Source organism: Acinonyx jubatus, chromosome D1, assembly GCF_027475565.1.
Source record: "Acinonyx jubatus isolate Ajub_Pintada_27869175 chromosome D1, VMU_Ajub_asm_v1.0, whole genome shotgun sequence".
Classification (NCBI taxonomy): Eukaryota; Metazoa; Chordata; class Mammalia; order Carnivora; family Felidae; genus Acinonyx; species Acinonyx jubatus.
Window position 1 is genome coordinate 53,105,509 of NC_069390.1, and position 22,663 is coordinate 53,128,171.

At 36.2% G+C, this 22,663-nt stretch overlaps 2 protein-coding genes across 2 annotated transcripts; both read left to right on the forward strand.

Moving 5' to 3' along the window:
• Positions 1-605: 605 nt before the first annotated feature.
• LOC106966057 (olfactory receptor 52D1-like) lies at positions 606-1,681 on the forward strand. Its single transcript, XM_027039645.2, has one exon. The coding sequence runs from the start codon at positions 737-739 to the stop codon at positions 1,679-1,681; it is 945 nt and encodes a 314-aa protein (XP_026895446.2). The 5' UTR covers positions 606-736.
• A 9,053-nt stretch (positions 1,682-10,734) lies between these two features.
• LOC106966058 (olfactory receptor 52E4-like) lies at positions 10,735-11,754 on the forward strand. The gene has a single exon (XM_015062136.3). It carries the CDS (start codon positions 10,735-10,737, stop codon positions 11,752-11,754), a length of 1,020 nt encoding a protein of 339 aa, XP_014917622.2.
• The last annotated feature ends 10,909 nt before the right edge of the window (positions 11,755-22,663 follow it).

The window sequence follows — 22,663 nt, forward strand, 5'->3', positions numbered from 1 at the left end:
CTTTTACAAAACAACACAAATATCTGGTAATCTGAATACCCATGTTTTCCAGACTTAGTTATTTTTTCTACTGGATAGTCCTTTGCTAAGTGATTTTCTTATTGTTCAGTTGAGCTGATTTTATGAAGATAAGGGTCCTTGATTTATTAGCTCAATGACTCACCTTTAAAAATAGGACCAGTTTGGTTCATACTTCTTCATTCTCCTTTTTTTTTAGCTAATTTCCCCAATTGTTCTTTAGTATTTCCCAAGTCACCTTTTCATTATATCTATAAGCCCTATCATTGAGAAGGGGGTGAGAGAGGTTAAATATCACAAATCACTGATCTCAATCATGATGGTTGGACTTACCCTTTTTTGCTTGTCTCAAATTGTAGAAAATTATATCTTCATACTCAGCAATATATCACCTGTTACCTCTCTAATACTATAATACTACTGAAATGCATCTGGCTAACTGAACAACATTTTCTGGAAAAAAAAAGGCAAGGAGATAGATAGATGACAGATAGATAGATAGACGATAGATAGATACTTTTCTACTAATTTTTCTTAACCAAAAAAGCACAATCCCATGTATTTAATGCATTGCGAGATTATACTACTGAAGAAATAATTCAATAACTGGCATCTCTCCAAACCCATAGTAATGGAAAAAAAACATTGATATTCATATATTTATAATCTTTGTGATTTTTAATTTGGACAGGGTCATGGAATATCTATTGTTTGCATAATGTTAAATTACAACAGGACCAGTCTTCACCCTACCAGCTTTCTACTGCTTGGCATTCCAGGATTGGAGGCTGTTCACATATGGATTTCTATCCCTTTTTGTCTAGTCTACCTCGTGTCACTAATGGGAAATGTTGCCCTTCTATTAATTGTCAAGACAGACCACAAACTACACGAACCTATGTACCTCTTTCTATGCATGCTTTCAGTGGCTGATTTGATTCTTACTTCTTCTACACTTCCCAAGATACTTAGCCTCTTCTGGTTCAATTACAGAGAGATCTACTTTGAAGCCTGCCTCACTCAAATGTATCTTATTCATTCTCTGTCTACTATGGAATCTGGATTTATCCTGGCCATGGCTTTTGACCGCTACATAGCCATTTGCCACCCATTAAGACATTCCACTATCCTGACCCCTGCAGTGATTATAGGCTTCGGTTTGGGCATTGTCTTTAGAGGAGCTGTACTCCTCAGTCCACATCCCTTTCTACTGAGGTGGCTTTCCTACTGCAGAACTAATGTCATCTCCCATACGTACTGTGAGTTTATGGCTGTGATAAAGCTAGTTTGCACTGAAATCAAGATTCGTAGAGCCTACAGCCTAATTGTGGCATTCCTGACAGGGGGATTGGATTTCATATTGATCATCTGTTCTTATGTCCTTATTCTTTTTACTGTCTTTAATCTGCCTTCGAAAGCTGCCCGCCTCAAGACCTTAAGTACATGTGTCTCCCATGTATGGGTCATCTTAGTGTTTTATATACCAGCCTTTTTCTCTTTTCTCACTCATAGGTTTGGCCACCACATCGCTCCACATATCCATATTTTTATAGCCAATATATATCTTCTTATTCCACCTATGATGAACCCTATTATTTATGGTGTAAAAACCAAGAGAATCCGGGAGGGATTCTTTAAATTCTTAATAATCAAATGTGTTTGAAAGCATATATTGCTGCTTTCAAGATTCTCCCTTTGTCTTTTTCTTTTAAACATTTGACTGATACTTTAGGTAAGGATATCTTGTTTTCATTCTGCTTAGAATTTGTTGAGCTTCTTGTTTGTGAGGATTGAAGGTTTTTTGGTTTTTTTTAATCAATTTTTGAAAAATTTCAGCCATTATTTCTTCAAATGTTATTTCTGTCTCTCCTGTCCTTCTAGGATTTTCTTTATAGGCTTTTTTTTTTTTTTTTTTTGTATCCTACAGGGGTCTTTGAGACTTTTTCATTTTCTTCTTCTTCTTTTTTTTTTTTTTTTTTTTTTTTTTTGCTTTTCAGGCTGAATAGTTTCAATTGGCCTCTCTTCAAGCTTGCTTATTCATTTTTTTCTCTAAGTTTAAATATGCTTTTGAGCACCTATTGTGAATTTTACATTCATTTATTATACATTTCCATTATATTTGGTTCTTTTTAAATAATTCCTATTTATACTCTGTTTTTGGTGACACATGATTCTCAAACTTTTCCTTTTCTTCTTTAGACTTGGTTTATTTTAGTTCTTGGAACTTATTTGTAATAGCTGATATCAAGTCTGATTCGTAAGCAAGATTTTTACTTTGGGTGGGTTTTGTTTGTTTGTTTTCTTTTGTCTTGTTTTTGAAATCTTGTGCAGGCACTATGCACATGGGTAGGTGGCCTTCTATATTCCTAAAAATATGTTGGAACTTTTCAGATCCTCCTATGGATATCTCATTCTCTGTTTTTATTTGTTTGCTTGTTTTTGTTTTGTTTGTTTGTTGGCTGGTTTGTTTTGAGTTTTATAGTCAGTCTTTTGTTAACCCAATTAGTAAGTTTGTCTTAGGACACTTTAATGTTAAACAATTGCCATTACAAATGCCTTTTTCTCATAGGTTGATTTCTGGGTCATGTCAAATGAAAACAAGCCTTTTGAATAGAGCATTTTTCAAGCTTCCTGTTGTGTCAAATAGTGACAGTTTATTTTGATGGTGATTTTTGGACTGCCAAACCAATTTTGTCCCTTCTTTTGGATGCTGGGATGCTGGTTTTCAAAGATATAGAATGCATTTCTAAAAACTTTAAATGCCTGTGTCGATTAACTTTAATATCTGTGTCATTTCTGGGTCAGTTTCAATTGATTAATTTTTCTTACTTATTATGAATTTTGTTTTTCTATTACTTTTCATGACTTATATGTTGGAATGGATTATATATATAATTATATATGATAATATATAAAACATATATAAACATATAAAATATGTAAAAAACAATATATATTTTACCCTGTGGGATGCTAAATTCTTTTTTGTATTTCTATGTTTTCAGGCTTTGTTCTGGGACTTGATTAGATTGAATATTGGTCAAGCTTGTCAGGTTTTGTTTTAGGCTGTACAGTGTGAAACCAGAGCAATATTTCATCTAGTACTCATTTTGTCTCACTGTTTGGTTTCCCTGTATTTTCCTATATCACAATAAATTATGAAAAATTCCTCAGTGACTTCTCAAAAAGGGTTGGCTTCAAATATTGTCCCAATTTTGTGTGTGTGGTTTTGGGTAGATTGGTTCACAGAAGTTTTGCTCCAACTAATCTGAACTATTTAGTTCACAATGAACTAAACAGTATTGAAGTAATTTTTAAAGCAGTCCTTCTGAAGAACAAAGAAGTTGTCTCTCTGCAGATTTCTTCTCTTTGGTACACTGATTTACTGTTTCTGTTTTATTCTTCCAAGAATCCCAGATACAGGGGCACCTGGGTGTCTCACTCAATTAAGCATCCAACTCTTGACTTCAGCTCATGTCATGATCTCATGGGTTCATGAGTTCAAGCTCCGCATTAGGCTCTGCGCTGACAGCAGGATTCTGTATCTCCCTCTCTCTCTGCCCCTTCACCACTCACTCTCTCTCAAAAATAAAAATAGAAATAAATTCCTTTTTTTTTCAAAAATTAAAAAAAAATGTTTATTTATTTTTGAGAGACAGAGAAACAGAGGATGAGCAGGGGAGGAGCAGATAGAGAGAGACACACATAGGAAGAATCCAAAGCAGACCCCAGGCTCTGAGCTGTCAGCACATGATGCAGGGCTCAAACTCAATGAACTGAACTGTGAGATCATGACCTGAGCCAAGCTTGGAAGTTGGACGGTTAACCGACTAAGCCACCTAGGCACCCCAAATGAACAAACAAACAGAAATCTTAAAAGAAGGAGAAGGAGAAGGAGAAGAAAGAAGAGGAAGAAGAGGAAGGGAAAGAAGAGGAGGAAGAGGAAGAAGAAAAAAGAAGAAAGCTGAAAGAGGAAAGAAGAAGAATCCCAGCTCCCGATCCTGAATTTAAGAATCATGTTGTACTCTGCCTGGGCTCTACCTTTCCCTAATGTGTTTTGGTAACTTTCCCTATGCAGTAAGCTTGGGCAATTGAAAGGATAACCTCATTAGTTTCCCATCCCACAGACCATTGTCTTTCATTATCTGATGTCCAATACCTTGAGTGCCTTTACTTCATATATTTTATGGTACTTTAATTCTTTCATGCACATTCGTGTTACTCCAACTTGTCCAAAAACAATTGTCCCCACATATTCCTTTAAGTTCAAATTTAGAAATCCTCAACCATCTAAATTCTTGTATCTGATTCTTCACTATACAAATTGTGAAACATTTTCCCATACTGTTCACTAATTGAGTAAACACACACAGACACACTCGTATGCACATACAAACACACACAGTGTATCTGTATAGACTGATATAAAATACTTCAGTTGATAGGGTGCCTGGGTGGCTCAGTCGGTTGAGCATCTAGCTCTTGATTTCAGTTCAGGTCATGATCTCACATTTTGTGAGTTCAAGCCCCAGAAAGGGCTCTGTGTGGACAGTGGGAAGTCTGCTTGGGATTTACTCTTTCCTTCTGTCTGTGTCCCTCTCCTACTTGTTCTCTCTCTCTCTCTCTCTTTCTCTCTCTCTCTTCCTCTCTCTCAAAAAAAATAGATAAACTTAATAAAAATTATTTAAAAAATTTTTTTAACATTTATTCATTATTGAGAGATAGAGAGAGACAGAGCATGGGAGGGGCAGAAAGAGGAGGAGACACAGAATCTGAAGCAGGCTCCAGGCTCTGAGCTGTCAGCACAGAGCCTGATGCGGGGCTCAAACTAACAAACTGCGAGATCATGACTTGAGCCGAAGTCAGATGCTTAACCAACTGAGCCACCCAGGTGCCCCCTAATAAAAATTATTTTAAAAATATTTAAAAATAAAGCAAATACTTTGTTTTAAATATACCTTTATTAAAAATAGAGCTGCTTTTGGAGGATGTTGCTTTCATCTGCATGAACTTTGCCTTTATTTTTATTGTAATGAAATCTAGACGTAATTACCAGTCATCCATGGTCAGTGCTTTATTGCTATCCATTTTTTATTAAGTTTATTTATTTATTTTGAGAGAGAGAGCAGGGGAGGGGCAGGGAGAGAGGGGGAGAGAGAATCACAAGCAGACTCCACACTGTCAGCACAGAGCCTGACGCAGGGCTTGAACTCACCAACAGTGAGATCATGACCTAAGCAGAAACAAAGAGACGCTTAACCGACTGAGCCACCCAGGTGCCCCTGCTATCCATCTTTGTATGTCAAATTTATAGCCTAGACCAGCTGACATAATTGGAACTCCCTAAAGGCAACTGGGTGTAGGGTGTAAGGGATTTCACTTTCCAATGAGGAAATCTTTAAATCCAATGAGTCTCAGAGGAGGACAATCTATGTACCATTTATTATTACCACTTCAGTTCCCATCATGATTAGTTGCCACTACCACTTATTAACGTGATTATTATTTTATTCATTGTATTAAACACCATAACCATATTAATTCATTTAAGCTTCATATAGACAATATGATATACGTACTACTAGTATTCATATTTTAAAGTTCAGGAAATTTGAGATTGTAAAGATGAAATTATATGAAAACAGTTATACAACCAATACTAGCAGAGCCAACTCTGAAGACAGGTCTTCCTCTACAGCATGAGGTTCATCACATTTTACCTAAAGACACTAATGCTGGTGTTAACACCAAAGGGAAGCTCTGTCCATTTAGAAGCATTAGCCACTTAATTCCCTCCGTTTCCAGAAGACTAAAAGCCTTTCGTTCAAAGTATTCTAGATTATTTTGGTAATCAGAGATGTAGAAATATATGTCTGCATATCTATCTGAATATCAATATATCTATATCTTTGTAATTAAATATTTAAAAAAAGAAGAGAAGAAATAGGATATGGAATCCCTGATATTTAACGCTATCTATGGAGTAGACTCCTGGTGTTAGTAACACTATGCTTTCCTTGTACTTTACACATCAAATAGGGGCCTTTTACACCATGCTGACTGAGAAAAAGGAAACAGGGAATTTTGTCTTTAAGAAGGGAAACTCAGAATCTGGGATAAAATATGTTATATAGCACTATATATATATATTTTTTTCCCTTCCATTCAAGTTGACATATTAAATCTCACAGTGCTAAATGTGTTCTTTTGAGACATCCTTAGTCGCTCTTTGTTTTATTTTGGCAAATCATTTATCCTATGAGCTCTAGTGAAGCTATCTCAATGGATAATATAAACATCAGAGGCAAAATAAATGGTACAGTGGATGGCAAGGGAAGTCTGCAAGTGTAGACTGGTCAGAGAAGACTAAGGACAGGAGAAGTGGTGGAAAAGGGGACAAAATGCCTCATTATGTTTTCTGTGTTGGCTTATGTCTGGTATACCTCATCCATTGGTCATCAGCGTTTGCTAATTCTAATTTCACAGATTCCTTCCAATGCTAGCAACTAAAGAGCAACAGGGAATTTAATTACACTACTTGACATTGTTACCTAGTCCCTCACATCCATTTGGAAATGGAAATCCCAGGCTTACATTTGAAAGGCAAAATTAAATAACGAAAGTAATAGTAAATAAAAAATGACTTTTTATTTGTCCAACAGTAAATGGGGAATTTTGTTGTATACATTATTAATTTTCATATTACATAACTCCTGAAAAGAAGATATTATTATCTTCCTCTTTAAGATAAGGAACTAACATCAACTAAGCTGTTATAACTCATGCAACGTCTGGGGAAATATGAAATTTTAGGGAATATCTGGGTAAAGATGATCATTTCAGGTGATTATGGGGCAGGCACTGCATGGGTAACACTTTATTCACACTGCTTTAAACAATACTGACTTATAACTCTGTTGGAAAATGTGGGACTATAGAAAGTTTATTCAGCTTCATGCTGTGAAGACCGATGTTTTCCTTATACAATCTGCAATGTTCAGTTCCACAAAAGTACAATTAAACAATCATCATTGTGACCCTAGTACCCACACACTCTTTTGATTTTTCGTTCCTGAGGTTAGTCCTCTAATGACTGCAAAAGTCTCAGAAAGCTGTAATCTGTCTGGTCAGTGAGATTCCTCTAGAAGAACAAAGAGAGACATTCTCATTGGTGATCATTGACAGCCATCCCCATGGGGCATTCGTTTTGCATAACCCTCCTAAAACCTATGGCTCCAGAGCAAGAAGCAGCAGGCAGCTGGTTTGTCTTATAGGCGTCTGCAAGATGAATGCAACCCCAGGCAAAACCCAGCCAGATGAAGAAAGAGGACTACGTGAGACAGGCATTTCTACTCGAGAGAAAAACAGAAGAATTAAAAATACTTAATAGTTTATATGACAAGGATAGTGAGCAACAAATGGACTCCAACCATAGCACAGACGCAGCATCAGGAAGGTCTCCTGCCATGCCAGTCTTTACTTCCATGGCTAAATTGTAGGGGCATCTACAGGGTCTCCCATAGAGGGTAAGGTGACTAAAGGAAAGGCAGCACTTAGGGAATTTAAGATGGAGACTATTTATAAACAAGAACAGAATTAATTAAACGTAATATTTTATGGGCTTACTGGTGCATGCAACTGAACAAAATGTTTTCTAAGTTTGAAAGATATTTGAGACCAAAAGTAATGGTAAATGAGGTAGTTAAACTCTGAAGTAGTGCACACTGCCTGCCACTCTGGGGATGCATCTGAGAGGTATGGCTAGATGCTTTGTTTAAACTTTATAAAGTGAGAGTAACATAAAGATCAAGTAAAACCATAAATCAAGGTCCGTTTAAATGGCCCAAATATTCATATTTGTCTTTGCATATCAGTCCGATCACATTCACAGAAATTGATTTATGCTAGGTTCAGTAAGTGTTTTCAATCCAAAATAGCAATTTGCTTTTATAGACAGTTTCTAAGTAAAACGACAGTTTTCCAATGAAGAGAAAAAATAAGCCTGATAGGAGAAAAGATGTTTTAGAGACATAATCAGGGCAATAACTATCTAGTTTTCACTTGAAAATCAGCCTCTTTTTGTTCTTATTTATTTGTGTAGTGAAACTATCAGCAAAATAAATCCATGCTGTTTTCAGTAATTACGGGGCGCTGTTTATGAAGTGGATATACGGAGCAAAATATGACTTTAGGTAGTGTGTTTTCTTTCCCTAGGGTAACGTTTACGCTTTCTTTCACTTTTTGAATTTTAAGATTAAAACAAATATTACTGGCTAATTCCAAAATCCTCACCCTCCATACCTGTTTCTGGCACAAACTTTCCTTCCTTCTATAGATTATCATAAGATATGGGTCACATATTTGAGGTACAAAGAGTATTTTTTTAAATATTTATTTCTTTACTTTTGAGAGAGAGGGAGCACAAGCAGGGGAGGAGCAGAGAGAGAGGGAGACACAGAAACCCAGGTGCCCCACGAAGAGTTTTTTTTTTTTAATTTTTTAATCTTTATTTTTGAGAGAGAGATAGAGAGAGCATGAGCAGGGGGAGGAACAGAGAGAAAGGGAGGAACAGAGAGAAAGGGAGGCACAGAATCCAAAGCGGGCTCCAGGCTCTGAGCTGTCAGCACAGAGCCCGATGTGGGGCTCGAACCCATGAACCGTAAGATCATGACCTGAGCTGAGGTCGGACGCTTAACTGACTGAGCCACCCAGGCACCCCAACTACCATTTTACTCCATTTGCTTTTAAGATCTCTATGATTTCTGAAACTCTATTAACTTTTTAAAAAATGTGTCTATATGGAGATGCAGTTGATTTATAACATTGTATAATTTAAGGTGTACGGTTGTTAATTTGGCACAGTTATATATTACATTATGATTACCACATAGCATTAGCTAACACCTTTAATCATATCTTTTTTATCATTTCTTATTTTTTTATCTCATTTTGTATATTTTTATTATTTTATTACCATTTCTGTTTTGGAGTTAGGAAAAATTAAAATCTAATCTCTTAGCTACCTTGAAGTTTATAATAGCAACATTTTTGTCTATAATCATTTTGCAGTGAATTAGATCTCCAGAACATATTACTAGTTGCAAATTTCCACTGACTCTTTGTTAACTTTTTAAAGTTATTCCTGATTTTTAAAATCCATTTTAAAGTCTCGCTCAAATCAAATTTCATTGTCCACGGACATCATGTGATAGAGTAATTGTGTACTTCCTCTGGCACCATTTATACTTCTCAGAAGCTGCAGAAACATCTGTTGTGGTGCTTGAGCCGCTGGGACTCTCCAGTGGAGCTATAAAATCTGAAGTTAGCATTTCATGAGGGAATAATTCAAATCTCTGAATTCCTGGCTTTAATTCAACACAACACAATTAATCTGGAGGGATATAGACAACTTGTCTATGTTTACTCAAACCTAAGACATGAGAGAGGCAGTGATGAGGGTACTATAGCATATTGATGTGAAGAAGGACTTTCTAGAACTCAGGCATAAATATTCAAAATTACTTTGGACTCTTGAGAGTCAGCTGTGCTGAAAATAAACTGAGAGCATGCAATAGAGGAAGACATGGTGGTCCCTCTGAAGATAAGTTGGAGACTTCTCTGGATTGCCTCCTTGTTGACAGGTAAATTGGTGTAGTCCCACCACATAGAACTAGCCACTAATAAGTTAGATCAGGATGCTCTTGGCATTTTCCCCAATCATCCTTTAGAAATTCTAGTCCACAAGGTACCTGGTACCAACTCTGGAAAAGTAAGTGTATGCAGGTATATTCTCTGGGCTTAAGAATAATTTAGTAAGAAATAACATACTAACCATTAGTTTCACATTGAACAGCTGGTATCAACTGAGATGTTGGAGTGTAAATTTTATATTATATATTTGTATATTAGATATTATATTAATATTGTATATATTTATTTATATCATATATATATATATATATATTTGTATGAATTATCATGAAAGCATGGACAATCTGCCAGAGTAACATTTTTCCAGGGATCCTGGAAAATCCAGGGAGCATATTTTTTGGATGTAAGGTCAATGACTTTGTTGCTATCTTAAAGCTATTATGCATTTAAGTGGTCAGATGCTGGTTCTTTTATGGCCAGAAATTCACCAGGGCAGCAAATTTCAAAAGTATTGTCCTTTGAAGCATTGCAAGTGTGGAATGCTTATTATTCCTTCATGTCTTGCTTTTAAAAATCTCTATTTAGAATTTATCTCATGCCAAATTCTCCAACACCATAATTACTTTGGAGGGGTACTTCTCAGAGGAGGCATTGTTACAGGTTCCTTGTTAGAATGCGAGGAACTTGAGTTATTTATCAGAAATTTTGCAAAAGGAAGGAAGGAAAGAAAGAAGGAAGGAAGGAAGGAAGGAAGGAAGGAAGGAAGGAAGGAGAAAGAAAGAACGAAAGAAAGAAGAAAGAAAGAAAAGAAAAAGAGATTTTGCTCAACCTGGCTATCACAGACAGAAGGAGAAGACTTAGTGTCAGGCAGAATGTTGTGGAGTTTCTGAGCTTAAGGAGATAGTCTTTACTCAAGCTAGTCCTTAATGAGATTAATAGCTGACAGTGAGTAATGCAATACATGTAATTTCAGAGAAGCTCACCAAGGAGGACTTAAAATATGAATAAAATTGCTCAGTTGCACTTTTACCTAAGTAATCCTACTGTATATTTACCAGAGTATATATGCACTTGACCACTCCAGGGACAAAGGAAGGAAAGAAAGCAAGACTGTATCTTCACGTAGCCAGAATCACCATGATTGACTTTAACTCCACTGCATTCACCAATCCTAGTACCTTCTTCCTGATGGGCATACCTGGCCTAGAATATTTGCATATTTGGTTAGCCATCCCTTTCTGCTCAATGTATATTGTGGCGCTCATGGGAAACATACTTATCCTTTTTATCATCAAAACTGAGACTGTTCTCCATGAACCCATGTTCTATTTTCTTTCCATGTTGGCCATCACAGACCTCATCTTGTCAACCTCCACTCTTCCCAAGATGTTGGGTATGTTCTGGTTCAATTATCATGAAATAGGATTCCATGCCTGTCTCACTCAGATGTTTTTCATCCATGCTTTCTCTGGGGTGGAGTCAGGGCTTCTTGTGGCCATGGCACTTGACCGGTATGTGGCAATCTGCAATCCGCTGAGACACAGATCCATTCTTACAAATGCTGTGGTGGCTCAAGTTGGCATAGTGGCACTTCTACGTGGGTTAGTACTAATGACACCACATCCATTTCTGGTAAGGAGATGGCCATATTGCCAGTCCAATGTAGTCCCCCACACATACTGTGAGCACATGGCTGTGGTGAAATTGGCTTGTGCTGACATTTCCATCAATAGTCTTTATAGTTTGGCAGTCATTGTCTTAATTGTTGGGACTGATGTGACATGTATCTCTCTGTCCTATGTACAGATACTTCGTACTGTATTTAATCTGCCTTCTAATGATGCCAGGTTGAAGACCCTCAGCACTTGTGGGTCCCATGTGTGTGTCATCCTCACCTTCTACATCCCTGCTCTTTTTTCCTTCCTCACCCACCGTTTTAGTAAGCATATACCACGCCACACCCACGTCCTGCTGGCCAACATGTACTTGTTGGTACCACCTATGCTGAACCCTATCATCTATGGAGTAAGGACCAGACAGATCCAAGAATGTGTCCAACAATTATTCATGACTAAAATCAGCTGAGAATTCTGGGTCTTATTTTTCCACTTATTCCCATCCTCCTGTAATTCTTTCGTATAAATTTCTTGGATTCTAGCTTCAGCAAGACCAAGTATTAGAATCTTAATTCTTACTATTTCCATAAGTGGAAGTTATATTTAACTAACATGCACATGTAAAACAGATACAGCAATACCTATGTCATAAGTTAATGGTTACAAAGTGTTTACTACTGTTTCTAGTATATTGTAGCACCTAATAAAGATATTATTTCAGTCTGTGAAATAATTCTGTGTGTTATGTGTTTGTTTTCTCAGTGTCTTTATGAAACATGTTTATTAGTTTATTTTATAAGATTAACCAAATAAGAACATCAATCTGACTGTGGCTTTTTTTTTTTTTTAAGGTTTATTTATTTTTGAAGGAGAGAGAGACAGAGCATGAACTGGGGAAGGGCAGAGAGAGGGAGACACAGAATTCTAAGCGGGCTCTAGGCTCTGAGCTGTCAGCACAGAGCCTGATGCAGGGCTCGGACTCAAGAACCATGAGAATGACCCAAGCCAAAGTCTGACGCTTAACTGACTGAGCCACCCAGATGCCCCTTTTTATCTTTTTTAATGGGGGAATTTTCACCTAGATAATCCAGATGGCAGTCTGCATTGGGTTGATTTGTCCTCTCACTGTAACCATAGGGAAAGTTGGTGAGAGATGGGCAGAAGAGAAAAATGTTGGGTAAGCCATAGAGCTTTCAGCTTGCAACTTATGAGAAGGGTGCATGTTAGAAACTCCCTTGAGAATTGATATGGATTGCAAAGTGAGTCATTCCCACTGCTAGTGCAAACACTGTGTATCTTTCAAACTTGTGGAAAATTTCAAAGAATTAGAACTGTTATTCCTGAAATGAGCAAATAAAATAAAATGATGACTGATTTTGCATTCATCTATCCACTCAGTAAGTATCTAGTATCTGTAATGTGCCCAACACTTCTATGGGCATAGAAGACATGACAGTAAACAAAAGAAGCAAAATTATTTCCCTTAGTGAAGCTGATAGGCAATACGTAAAGATGGTAAATGAAAGTAATTAATGTATACTGATTATAAGGGGGACTTTTCTAGTAATATTTAATGTTACAAATTTTAGTCTAATCTACTTCTGGTTGTATCCCACACCTTTTGATTGCTGATGGATACTGAAAGAGGAATCTTAAATTTTCCAAATACAATAGTGGATCTGACAATATTTTCTTTCATTTCATCAATTTTCTTCATGTAATTTGAACTCTGCACTTAAGTGCATATGCATTTATCTTCTTTTATCTTGATATAATACCCGTCTTTATCCTTGACAGTATCTCTTATTCTGAATTCTACTTTGTCTTATATTAATATAGCCACTTCCTCCTCTTTTACATACTGTCTGCATGGCATGTGTTTTCCAACTTTTTAATTTAACCTATCTATGTATTTATATTTAAAGGAGTTTTTTGTACACAAATACAGTTGGATCTTGTTCTTTTATCCGATTTCACTATCTCTGTCTTAAATTGGTGTGTTTAGACCAGTACCATTTAATGTGATTAATGATATGGTTGAGCTTAAGTTTACCATTTTTGTATGTGTTTCCCATAAGTCTGATCTGTTTGTTGTTCTTATTCATCCCCTCCCCCCACTGCTTACTTTTGAATTTAAATAGTTTTAGTATTGAGTTTTAATCTATCTATTGGTTTTTGGCTATAATCTAGTTTATTTTATTTTATTTTTTAGGGATTGCTCTAGATCACAGTTTTCCAACTGTGACACTGTTACTATTTTCAGCCAGATAATAATTTGATGGAAAGTTTGTCCTGTGCACTGCAGGATGTTTAGCACCTTCTCTGGTCTATGGCTGCTAGCTACTGCTAACAACTAATGGTATCTCTAGAAATTACCAAATGTCTGACTGGGAGCAAATAGGACTGAGAACCACTGATATACAGATTGTGACATACATACCTAACCTTTCACAATTGACTTAGAGTTAATATTTTACCACTTCAAGTGAAATGTAAAAGAACCTTACTTTTATGGGATCCTGTACTTCCCTACGTGTTGCAGTTGTCAAATGTACATCTGCATGCATGGAAACCCCACAAAAGCTATGTAAAAGTTATCTTAAACAACTGGAGCAAGTGAGTTTCATATTTAACCATATAATTATAATTTCTGTTGCTCTCCCTTTACTACTGATCTCCTAATTTTCAAATTTGTATAACCTCTCTTCAACCATAAGTCATTTTAGAATTTCATGTTGAGACTGGCTGCTGGTGATGGATTATCTCAGATTTTCCTCAGCTGGCAAAGCCTTTATTTCATCTGCATTCCTGAAATATATTTTCTCTGTGTACTGAATTTTGAGTTAACTGGGTTTTTTTTAATAAATTTTAGCGCTTAAAAATACTGTTCCACTGTCTTCTGGACTTTAAGCTTCCTTATGAGAAATTACACTCATTCAAATTGTTCATCTTCACATAATGACTTATTTTTCTGGCTCTTTGCAATAAATTTTCTTTATCTTTGATTTTTACCAATTCAATATGTTCTTTCTATATGTATGCTGTTCTTTAAGTTTACTTGTTTAGGGATCAAGAAGTTTTAAAAGTCTATGAATTTATATCTTTTACCAAGTTTAAAAATAATTTCCTATTGTTTCACTAAATATATTTCTCTGCCCAGTATTTTTTTTCCTCCTTCTGGGACACCAGTGACATGAATATTAGAGATTTTTATGTGTTCTACATCCTTGAAGTTCTGTTCATGATTTTAATATTTTTTTCTCTATTCTCCAGATTGAATCATTTTCTTAATTGAGTTTACACTTTCTTCTTCATTCTGCTATTGAGCTAATCTGATGAATTTCAGATTTAAGACTTTTACTTATAAAATGATGACATTGTTCTTTTTTTATACTTTGTTATCTCTGTGTACGACCTCTCTTTCACATCCTTCAACAGTGTTTACCTTTAAGTCATAAAGAATAATTGTCATAACTGCTTTAGAGTTTTTGTATGACAGTTCCAACGTCTGACTGATATTGGGATTGGAATCTGTGGATCATTCCTTCCCTTGATAGTCACATGTTTTCTGGTTTTTCATATGTTTAATATTTAAAAAAAAATTTATCATGAACATTTTGAATATAGATCTTGTTAAAATCCTTTGTATAAGGTTGATTTTATCTTTTCCGGGAAATCAATTTGGTTATGTTCAGACTGCAAGTCCTATCTTGCTTCCTGTGATGGTTCTAATGGATGCTTTTGTCCCTCATCCTGAGATTTGGAGATGGTTTATATAGTAATTGAGTTCTCAGTGCCTTTACTGTGTTTTGTTGGATCTGTCCTATGCATGTGCAGCTCAGGAGTAAGCTCATAGTTGGTGTCAGTTCATATACAGAATTTAAGGAGCTACTTATTCAGCTCTCTCTTCTCTAGGATTCTTTTCATATTCTGTAGTTGTCAGGAGTCACCTCTCACGTCTGCATGACCAGAAAGACAGCCTTTCTGGTAGAATTTAGCGGTATGTATCACCATATCATCAAAACGGGTACCGCCCTTGGGGAAGTAGGAAAGGAAGGAAGGAAGGGGAAAAGAGAAAGAAAGAAAGAAAGAAAGAAAGAAAGAAAGAAAGAAAGAAAGAAAACAAAGGATAACAATAAGAATTTCATACACATTCTCAAATATTAGCCTTCTCTTTTCTTCCCTTTCCCCCTTCCTTCCTCCCTTCCTTTCTTCCTTCTCTCTTTCCCTTTTTCTATCCATCTCTTCCTTCCTCTCTCCCTCCTTCTTTTTTTTCTTTATTTCCTTATTTCTTTATTTTCCTTATTTCTCTTTCTTTTTTTATTTCTTTCTGGCCAGAAAGATAAACCTTCTCTTGGGGTTTTAGCTGTTTGTATTATTCTGTGACTGAGATATAACTTTCAGTCAGATCTAGTAGAAAACAAAGAAGAAATAGGAGGATCCTCCTCTTTGTCTCCAGCTCACAGACGCATTTCTCCTGATTCTCTGTCTAGAAAACAATGAGGTATATCTTGCATTTTTGCTCCCTGTACAATCTATTGTCTCTCTGTTGGATACTTGCTTTCTAATCAATGGAAGGAAACACATAGGGGAAAAATTTTCTTGAGAACCTACATGATACAAGTTGCTTCTTCAAAATTTACTTCCTGTTTTGACTTGATTGATTTGCTAACTTTATAGAAATCTGTGGCAACTGTTTTGTATTTTGTTCAGATTTTAGTTTTAATCTGTTGGAGAAATTGGCTATAGTGGACTCATTGCATTTTGGCAAGACTGGCCTGTATTATCAATACAAAATTTTAAGCATAAATATAGTAAAACAGAGATAAATGCTATGGAAAAAAATAAAGATAGCAGACTGAGAGGTTATTGTGTATGTGGTGGAAGGTATATTTCTATTTAGGGTTATCAAGAAAACATCATTTAGTAGATGGTATGTAAGAAGGTATTTGAAAACAACAGAAGATTTAACAGGGCAAACTCTGATAAGAGGAAATAGGAAGAAAAAAGCACTACATTTTTCACTGTCTTTTAAATCTAAAAGAAATGAGGAAGCGAATATAGTTTGAGAGTCATATGGAGAATGCAAAGGAGAAATAGTAGAAGAAAAAGTTCAAGGATATTTCAACCCCACATGTAGAACACCCAGGTAATGCTAATGTCTTTGGCTTATATTATGAGTAAGAATGGCAGTCACTGAGGATATTTTTCATATGCTTTTACAAATTTATTCCTTTCTGATATACAGTAGTGTGAATACATTTAAAATATACAATTTAGTATATTTTTCCATATGTATTCAACTGTGAAAGATTCCCAAGATAATAAACATACCTTTTATTAAATTTCTTCATGTGACTATGAAATACACACTTATTGTCTTGTCCTGAAATCCATCCTGCTTTCCCAAGCAATAGTAGTTCATCTGTAGATTAGTTTGGGGTTTTTTGTTTTGTTTTGGTTGTTTTTTGTTTGTTTGTTTTGCTTTCAAATTTTATATAGATGTAATTATACAGTATGTCTATTTTCTTCTGGTATATTCTTTTTTCACTAAGCATATTATTTTAAGATTTATCCACATGTGGTATGTATCATCAACTTATTCCTTTATAATTCTGAATGGTATTATAGTATGTGGATATACCTGAGTTTTTCCATCAAGTCATAACTGATAAATATTTGAGTTGGCTCCAGTTTTTGGACATTGTGAATAAAGCAACTCTGAATGTATGTGTATAAAACTGTCTGTGAACGTATGATGCAATTATCATAGGTAAAATTACCTAGCGGTAATAAGCAAGGTTGCAGGATACAAGGTTAATATACAAAACTCAATTACTTCCCAGACTTCTTGGAAAGATGGCAGAGTAGGAGGACCCTTGGCTCACCTCATCCCACAGATACAACTAGATATCACTCACATCAGTGGTAATACCCCAGAAAATGACCTGAAGACTGACAGAAGAAACTCCACAACTAAATATAAAGAAGAGACCACACCTAAAAGGGTAGAAAGGCAATGCAGTTGGAACTAATAGACTTTTGGAACTGTCCACAAGAGTGAGGGATGCTGCAGGCATATAGAGGGGAAAGAATCAAACCCTCACAGCAGGGGGGCCACATGAAGAAGACAAATCACCATAACATTACTATAACACCAAATTCCTACAACCAGAAGGACTTAAAACCTGGAATTAAAAAACAAACAAACAAACAAACAAACAAACAGTGTGTTGGCCTCTGGGAGAGCCTGGAAGGAGAGGACACTGAGTCCTTGCCCTTAAAGAGACAGCACAACAAACAACCTAGAAGCAGCAGTTTGAAAGACGCCTAGGAGTGAGTTATTTACTAATCTCAAAATGTGTCCCGGAGGGATAGAAATCTCTAGGGAACTCCTCCAGGAAGACAACTGGCAAACACCATTTCCCTTCCCCGGGGTAAACACAGGGTCAACTGTGGACTTCCAACCTAACTTGCTAGCACTGCCTCACCCTCCACCCCTCCACACACACACTGTTGTTCCACCAATCCACCCCTCTGGGCAGCCTGCCTCAGTCTGGGTGATGTAGGTGCCCTGGCACATGGCACCCTGCTGCATTGTACTTCAGCAGATCTGCCTTCGCCAATATGCTATCGGCAAGAGCCCATACAAAGAGGTGCCATAGACCAGGCAGTGTGCAAGCAGCACTAGAGTGTCAACACCATTCCTAAGTGAGTCCTGACCTAGAGAAAAGGAAAGATAACCCCATATACCAGTTCGATAGAGACCCAGCAGTGGGCTGAAAGGAGACAACTGGTCTAATTGCAGGCTCCACCCAACAAAAAAAAGCTTCTTAGGACACCACAGGAAAAACACCCTTTGGTGCTACTGTGTCTCTGGAAAATGCCTGATCTGAGTCAACTAAAGCCCACGGTATCCCCAGACTGGCCCACTAACACCACAGGGACCAAACACTGCCCACAAAAGGTGAAGAGAGCCATTGCAGATGACTGGACTGAAGGAAAAAGTGTCCCAGCCACAATAGTAGGGCACACACATCACACATAAAAGACACTTATGAAGTGCCAGTTTCCAGTGAACAAAGGACACTGCACAGCAAAGCACTACAGGACTTCTTCATAAGGCCATTACTTTCAAGTGCAGGAGATATAGCTATCTTTTCCAACACACAGAAACAGACACAGAGTTAAACAAAATGAGGATACAGAAGAGTATATATCAAAGAACAGGACAAAATCATAGCAAAAGACTCAAGCAAAATGGAGGTAAGTAATATGCCTGATAGAAAATATAAAGTCATGATCATAGAGGCACCTGGGTGGCTCAGTCAGTTAAGTGTCTGACTCTTGATTTCAGCTCAGGTCAAGATCTTGCAGTTCATGAGTTTGAACCCAGCACCAGGCTGTGCACTGATGTTGCAGAGCCTCCTTTGGATTCTGTCTCTCCTTCTCTCTGCCCCTCCCTTGCTCTCTTGCTCTCTCTCTCTCTCTCTTGCTCTCAAAAATAAATAAATAAACTTTAAAAAAGTCATTATTATAAAGATACTGGACTTGAGAAAAGAGTAGAAGGCATCAGTGAGACCCTTAACAATGGAATAAGAAAGAACCAAACAGAGATGAAGAATACAATAAATGAAATTAAAAATACTCTAGATGGAATAAATAGTAAATTTGGCAAAGCAGAAGAACAAACCAAACTGGAGGACAGAGAAATGGAAAGTAATCAAGCAGAGCAGGGGAGAGGAAAAAATATTATGCAAAATGAGAATAAACTTAGAGAACTTGGTGACACCATCAAGTGTAATAATATTTGCATTATAGGAATCTTAGAAAGAGAAGAGAAAGAAGAGGGATCAGAAAATTTGCTTGAAGAAATAATAGCTTAAAACATTCTGAATTTGGGGACGGAAACAGAAATCCAGATCCAGGATGCACAGAAATTGCCAAACAAAATCAACCCAAAGAGGTCTATAACAAGACACATAGCAATAAAAATGGCAAAATGTATTGATAAAGAGAGAATTTTAAAAGCAGTAAGAGAAAAGAAAGCAGTTATAACTGCTTTTCCCTTATGGGAAAACCCATAAGGCTCTCAGCTGATTTTTCAGCAAAAACTTTGCAGGCCAGAAGGGAGTGGCAAAACATATTCAAAATGCTGAAAAGAAAAAAAAAATCTACAACCAATGGAGCACCTAGGTGGCTCAGTCAGTCGAGTGTCCTACTCTTGATTTTGGCTCAGCTCATGATTCCAGGGTCTTGGGATCAAGCCCTGCATTGGGCTTTGCACTTGGCATAGAGCCTGCATAAGATATTCTCTCTCTCTTCCTCTGTCCCTCTCCCCCACTCATGCTGCTTTGTCTCTCTCTGTAAAATAAAAAATAAAAAATAAATAAATAGGAAAAATCTATAGCCAAGAATACTCTATCCAACAAGGTTATCATGAAGGAGATATAAAGAGTTTCTCGAACAAAAAAAGTTAAAGGAATTCATGACCCCTAAACCACCCCTACAAGAAATGTTAAAGAAGAATCTTTGAGTAGAAAGACCATAAGCAAGAGTTAGAAAAGCAAGAAGCACAAAAAGCAGTAAAAATAAGCATATCTATAAAAATCAATCAAGGGACTCACAAAATAAAAGGATGTAAAGTGTGACACTTTTTCCCAAAAAGTGGTGGGGAGGAGAGGAGTAAGAATGGGTTCAAACCCAAGCTACCATCAACTTAAATATAGACTGCTATATATGGAAGGTGGTATATACAAACTGAATGGTAACCACAAATCAAAAATCAATAAAGATATGCAAAAAATAAAGATATAGCCATCTAAATATATCACTAAAGAAAACCAACTTACTGTGAGCGAAGAGAGCAAGGGAAGAAAGCAGAAAAGAATTACAAAACAACCATAAAACAGGCAGAAAAATGGCAATAAATACACACCTATTAATAATTAGTTCGATTGTAAATAGACTAAAAACATCAATTAAAAGGCATAGGGTGATAGAATGGATTTTAAAAAAAAAGACCCATCTATATGCTGCCTACAAGAGACTCATTTCAGACCTAAAGACACATGCAGATTGCAAGTGAGGGGATGGAAAAGCATTTATCATGCAAATTGATATGAAAAAAAAACCAAGTCAGCAATATTTATCTCAGACAAAATAAACTTTAAAACGAAGATTGTAACAAGAGACAAAGAAGGACACTATACAATCATTTAGGGGGCAATCCAACAAGAAGATGTAACAATTATAAATATTGGGGCACCTGAGTGGCTCAGTTGGTTGAGCATTTGACTCTTGATTTTAGCTCAGATCATGATCTCACCATTGTGAGATCAACCCTTGCATCAGACTCTGTGCTGGGTGTGGTGGAGCCTGCTTAAGAGTCTCTCTCCTCTGCCCCTCCCATTCACGAGCTCTCTCTTTCTCTTTAAAATAAAAACAAAACAAAAAACAATTGAAAATATTTATGCACCTAACAGGAAAGCAAACATAAAGGGGCACCTGGTGGCTCAGTCAGCTGAGCATCAGACTCTTGATTTTGACTCAGGCCATGATCCCAGGACTGTGGGATCAAGCCCCACACTGGGCTCTGCGCTGGGCATGCATCCTGCTTGGGATTCACTCTCTCCCTACGCCCCTCTCCCCTGCTCTCATACAAACTCTCTCTCTCTCTTTCTAAAATAAAAAATAACCAATAAATTTTTTTTAATGAAGGAAATAATTGATAGTGATACAATAACAGTAGGGGACTTTAACATCCCACATACATCGATGGACAGATCATCCAAACAGAAAACCAACAAGGAACCAGTGGCTTTGAATGTCACATTGGATCAGATGTATTTAACAGATATGTTCAAAATATTCCATCCTAAAACAGCAGAATACACATTCTTTTCAAGTGAACATGGAAAATTCTCCAGAATAGATCACATAGTAGCTCACAACACAGGCCTCAACAGATTCAAGAATATTAAAGTAATACCATTCATCTTTTCTGACCACAATGTTAATGAAACTGCAAATAACCACCAGGAAAAATCTGGAAAGGCCAAAAACACATGATAGTTAAACAATATGCTACTAAACAATGAATGAGTGAATGAAGAAATCAAAGAGGAAATAAGAAAAGTGCATAGGAACAAACAAAAATCAAAATACAATGGTCCAAAATCTTTGGGATACAGCAAAAAATTTCTAACAGGGTAGTTTAGAGCAATACAGGCATACATCAAGAAGCAGGAAAAATCTCAAATAAACAGCCTAACCTTACACCTAAAGGAGCTAGAAAAAGAAGAACAAAAAAACACAAACCTAGCAAAATGAAGAAAATAATAAAGATTATACTAGAAAAAATTGACATAGGAACTAAGAAAATAATAGTTTCATTATTATTATTGAACTGTTGTTCAATGAAACAGTTGTTTCTTTGAAAAGATCAATAAAATTGATAAATCTGTAGCCAGACTTATAAAGAAAAGAAATAAATCAAATAAACAAACTCACAAGTTAAAGAGACAAAATAATAACCAACACCACAGAAATACAAATGATTGTAAGAGAATATTATGACAACTATATGCCAATAAAGTAGACAACTAAGAATAAATGGATAAATTCCTAGAAACATATATCCTACCAAAACTAAAGCAGCAAGAAATAAAAAAAAATATGAACAGACTTATTAGCAGCAAGGAGATTGAATCAGTAAAAGAAAACACAAACAAACAAAAACAAAACAAAACAAAACAAAGAAAACAATAAACAGAAGTCCTGAACCAGATGACATACTGTCAAGATGTTAGATCTTCCCAACTTGATGTATAGATTTCTTATAATCCCAATGAATATCCCAGGAAGTTACTTGTGTATACTGGAAAACTGATTTTATAGTTTATATGAAGTGGAACAAGAGCCCCAGAGTAGCCAATGCAATATTGAAGGAAAAGAACAAAGTTGGAGAAGTTACACTTCCTGACCTGAAGACTTTCTGTAAGTCTACAATAATTAAGACAGTATGGTATTGGTAAAAGAATAAATACATAGGTCAATGGAACAGAATAGAGCCAGAAATAGATCCCCATAAATATAGTCAACACATTTTTCCATCAGTATCTTTAATTTTTGGACATCATAATAGTGTGTTGTATGTCACTGAGATTTTAAATAGATTTCCTAATTACTAATGATACTGAGAATGTTTTATGCAGTGATTTTCAATCTGTATATACCTTTTGATGAAAAATTCACTAAAATATCTTTTCCAATTCTATTGAATGGTTAGTTTTCTTTAATTTTGAAACTACTCTGTGTATACTAAATGAAAGTCCATTATCACATATTTAATTTGCAAAATTTTCTTGAACTCTGTA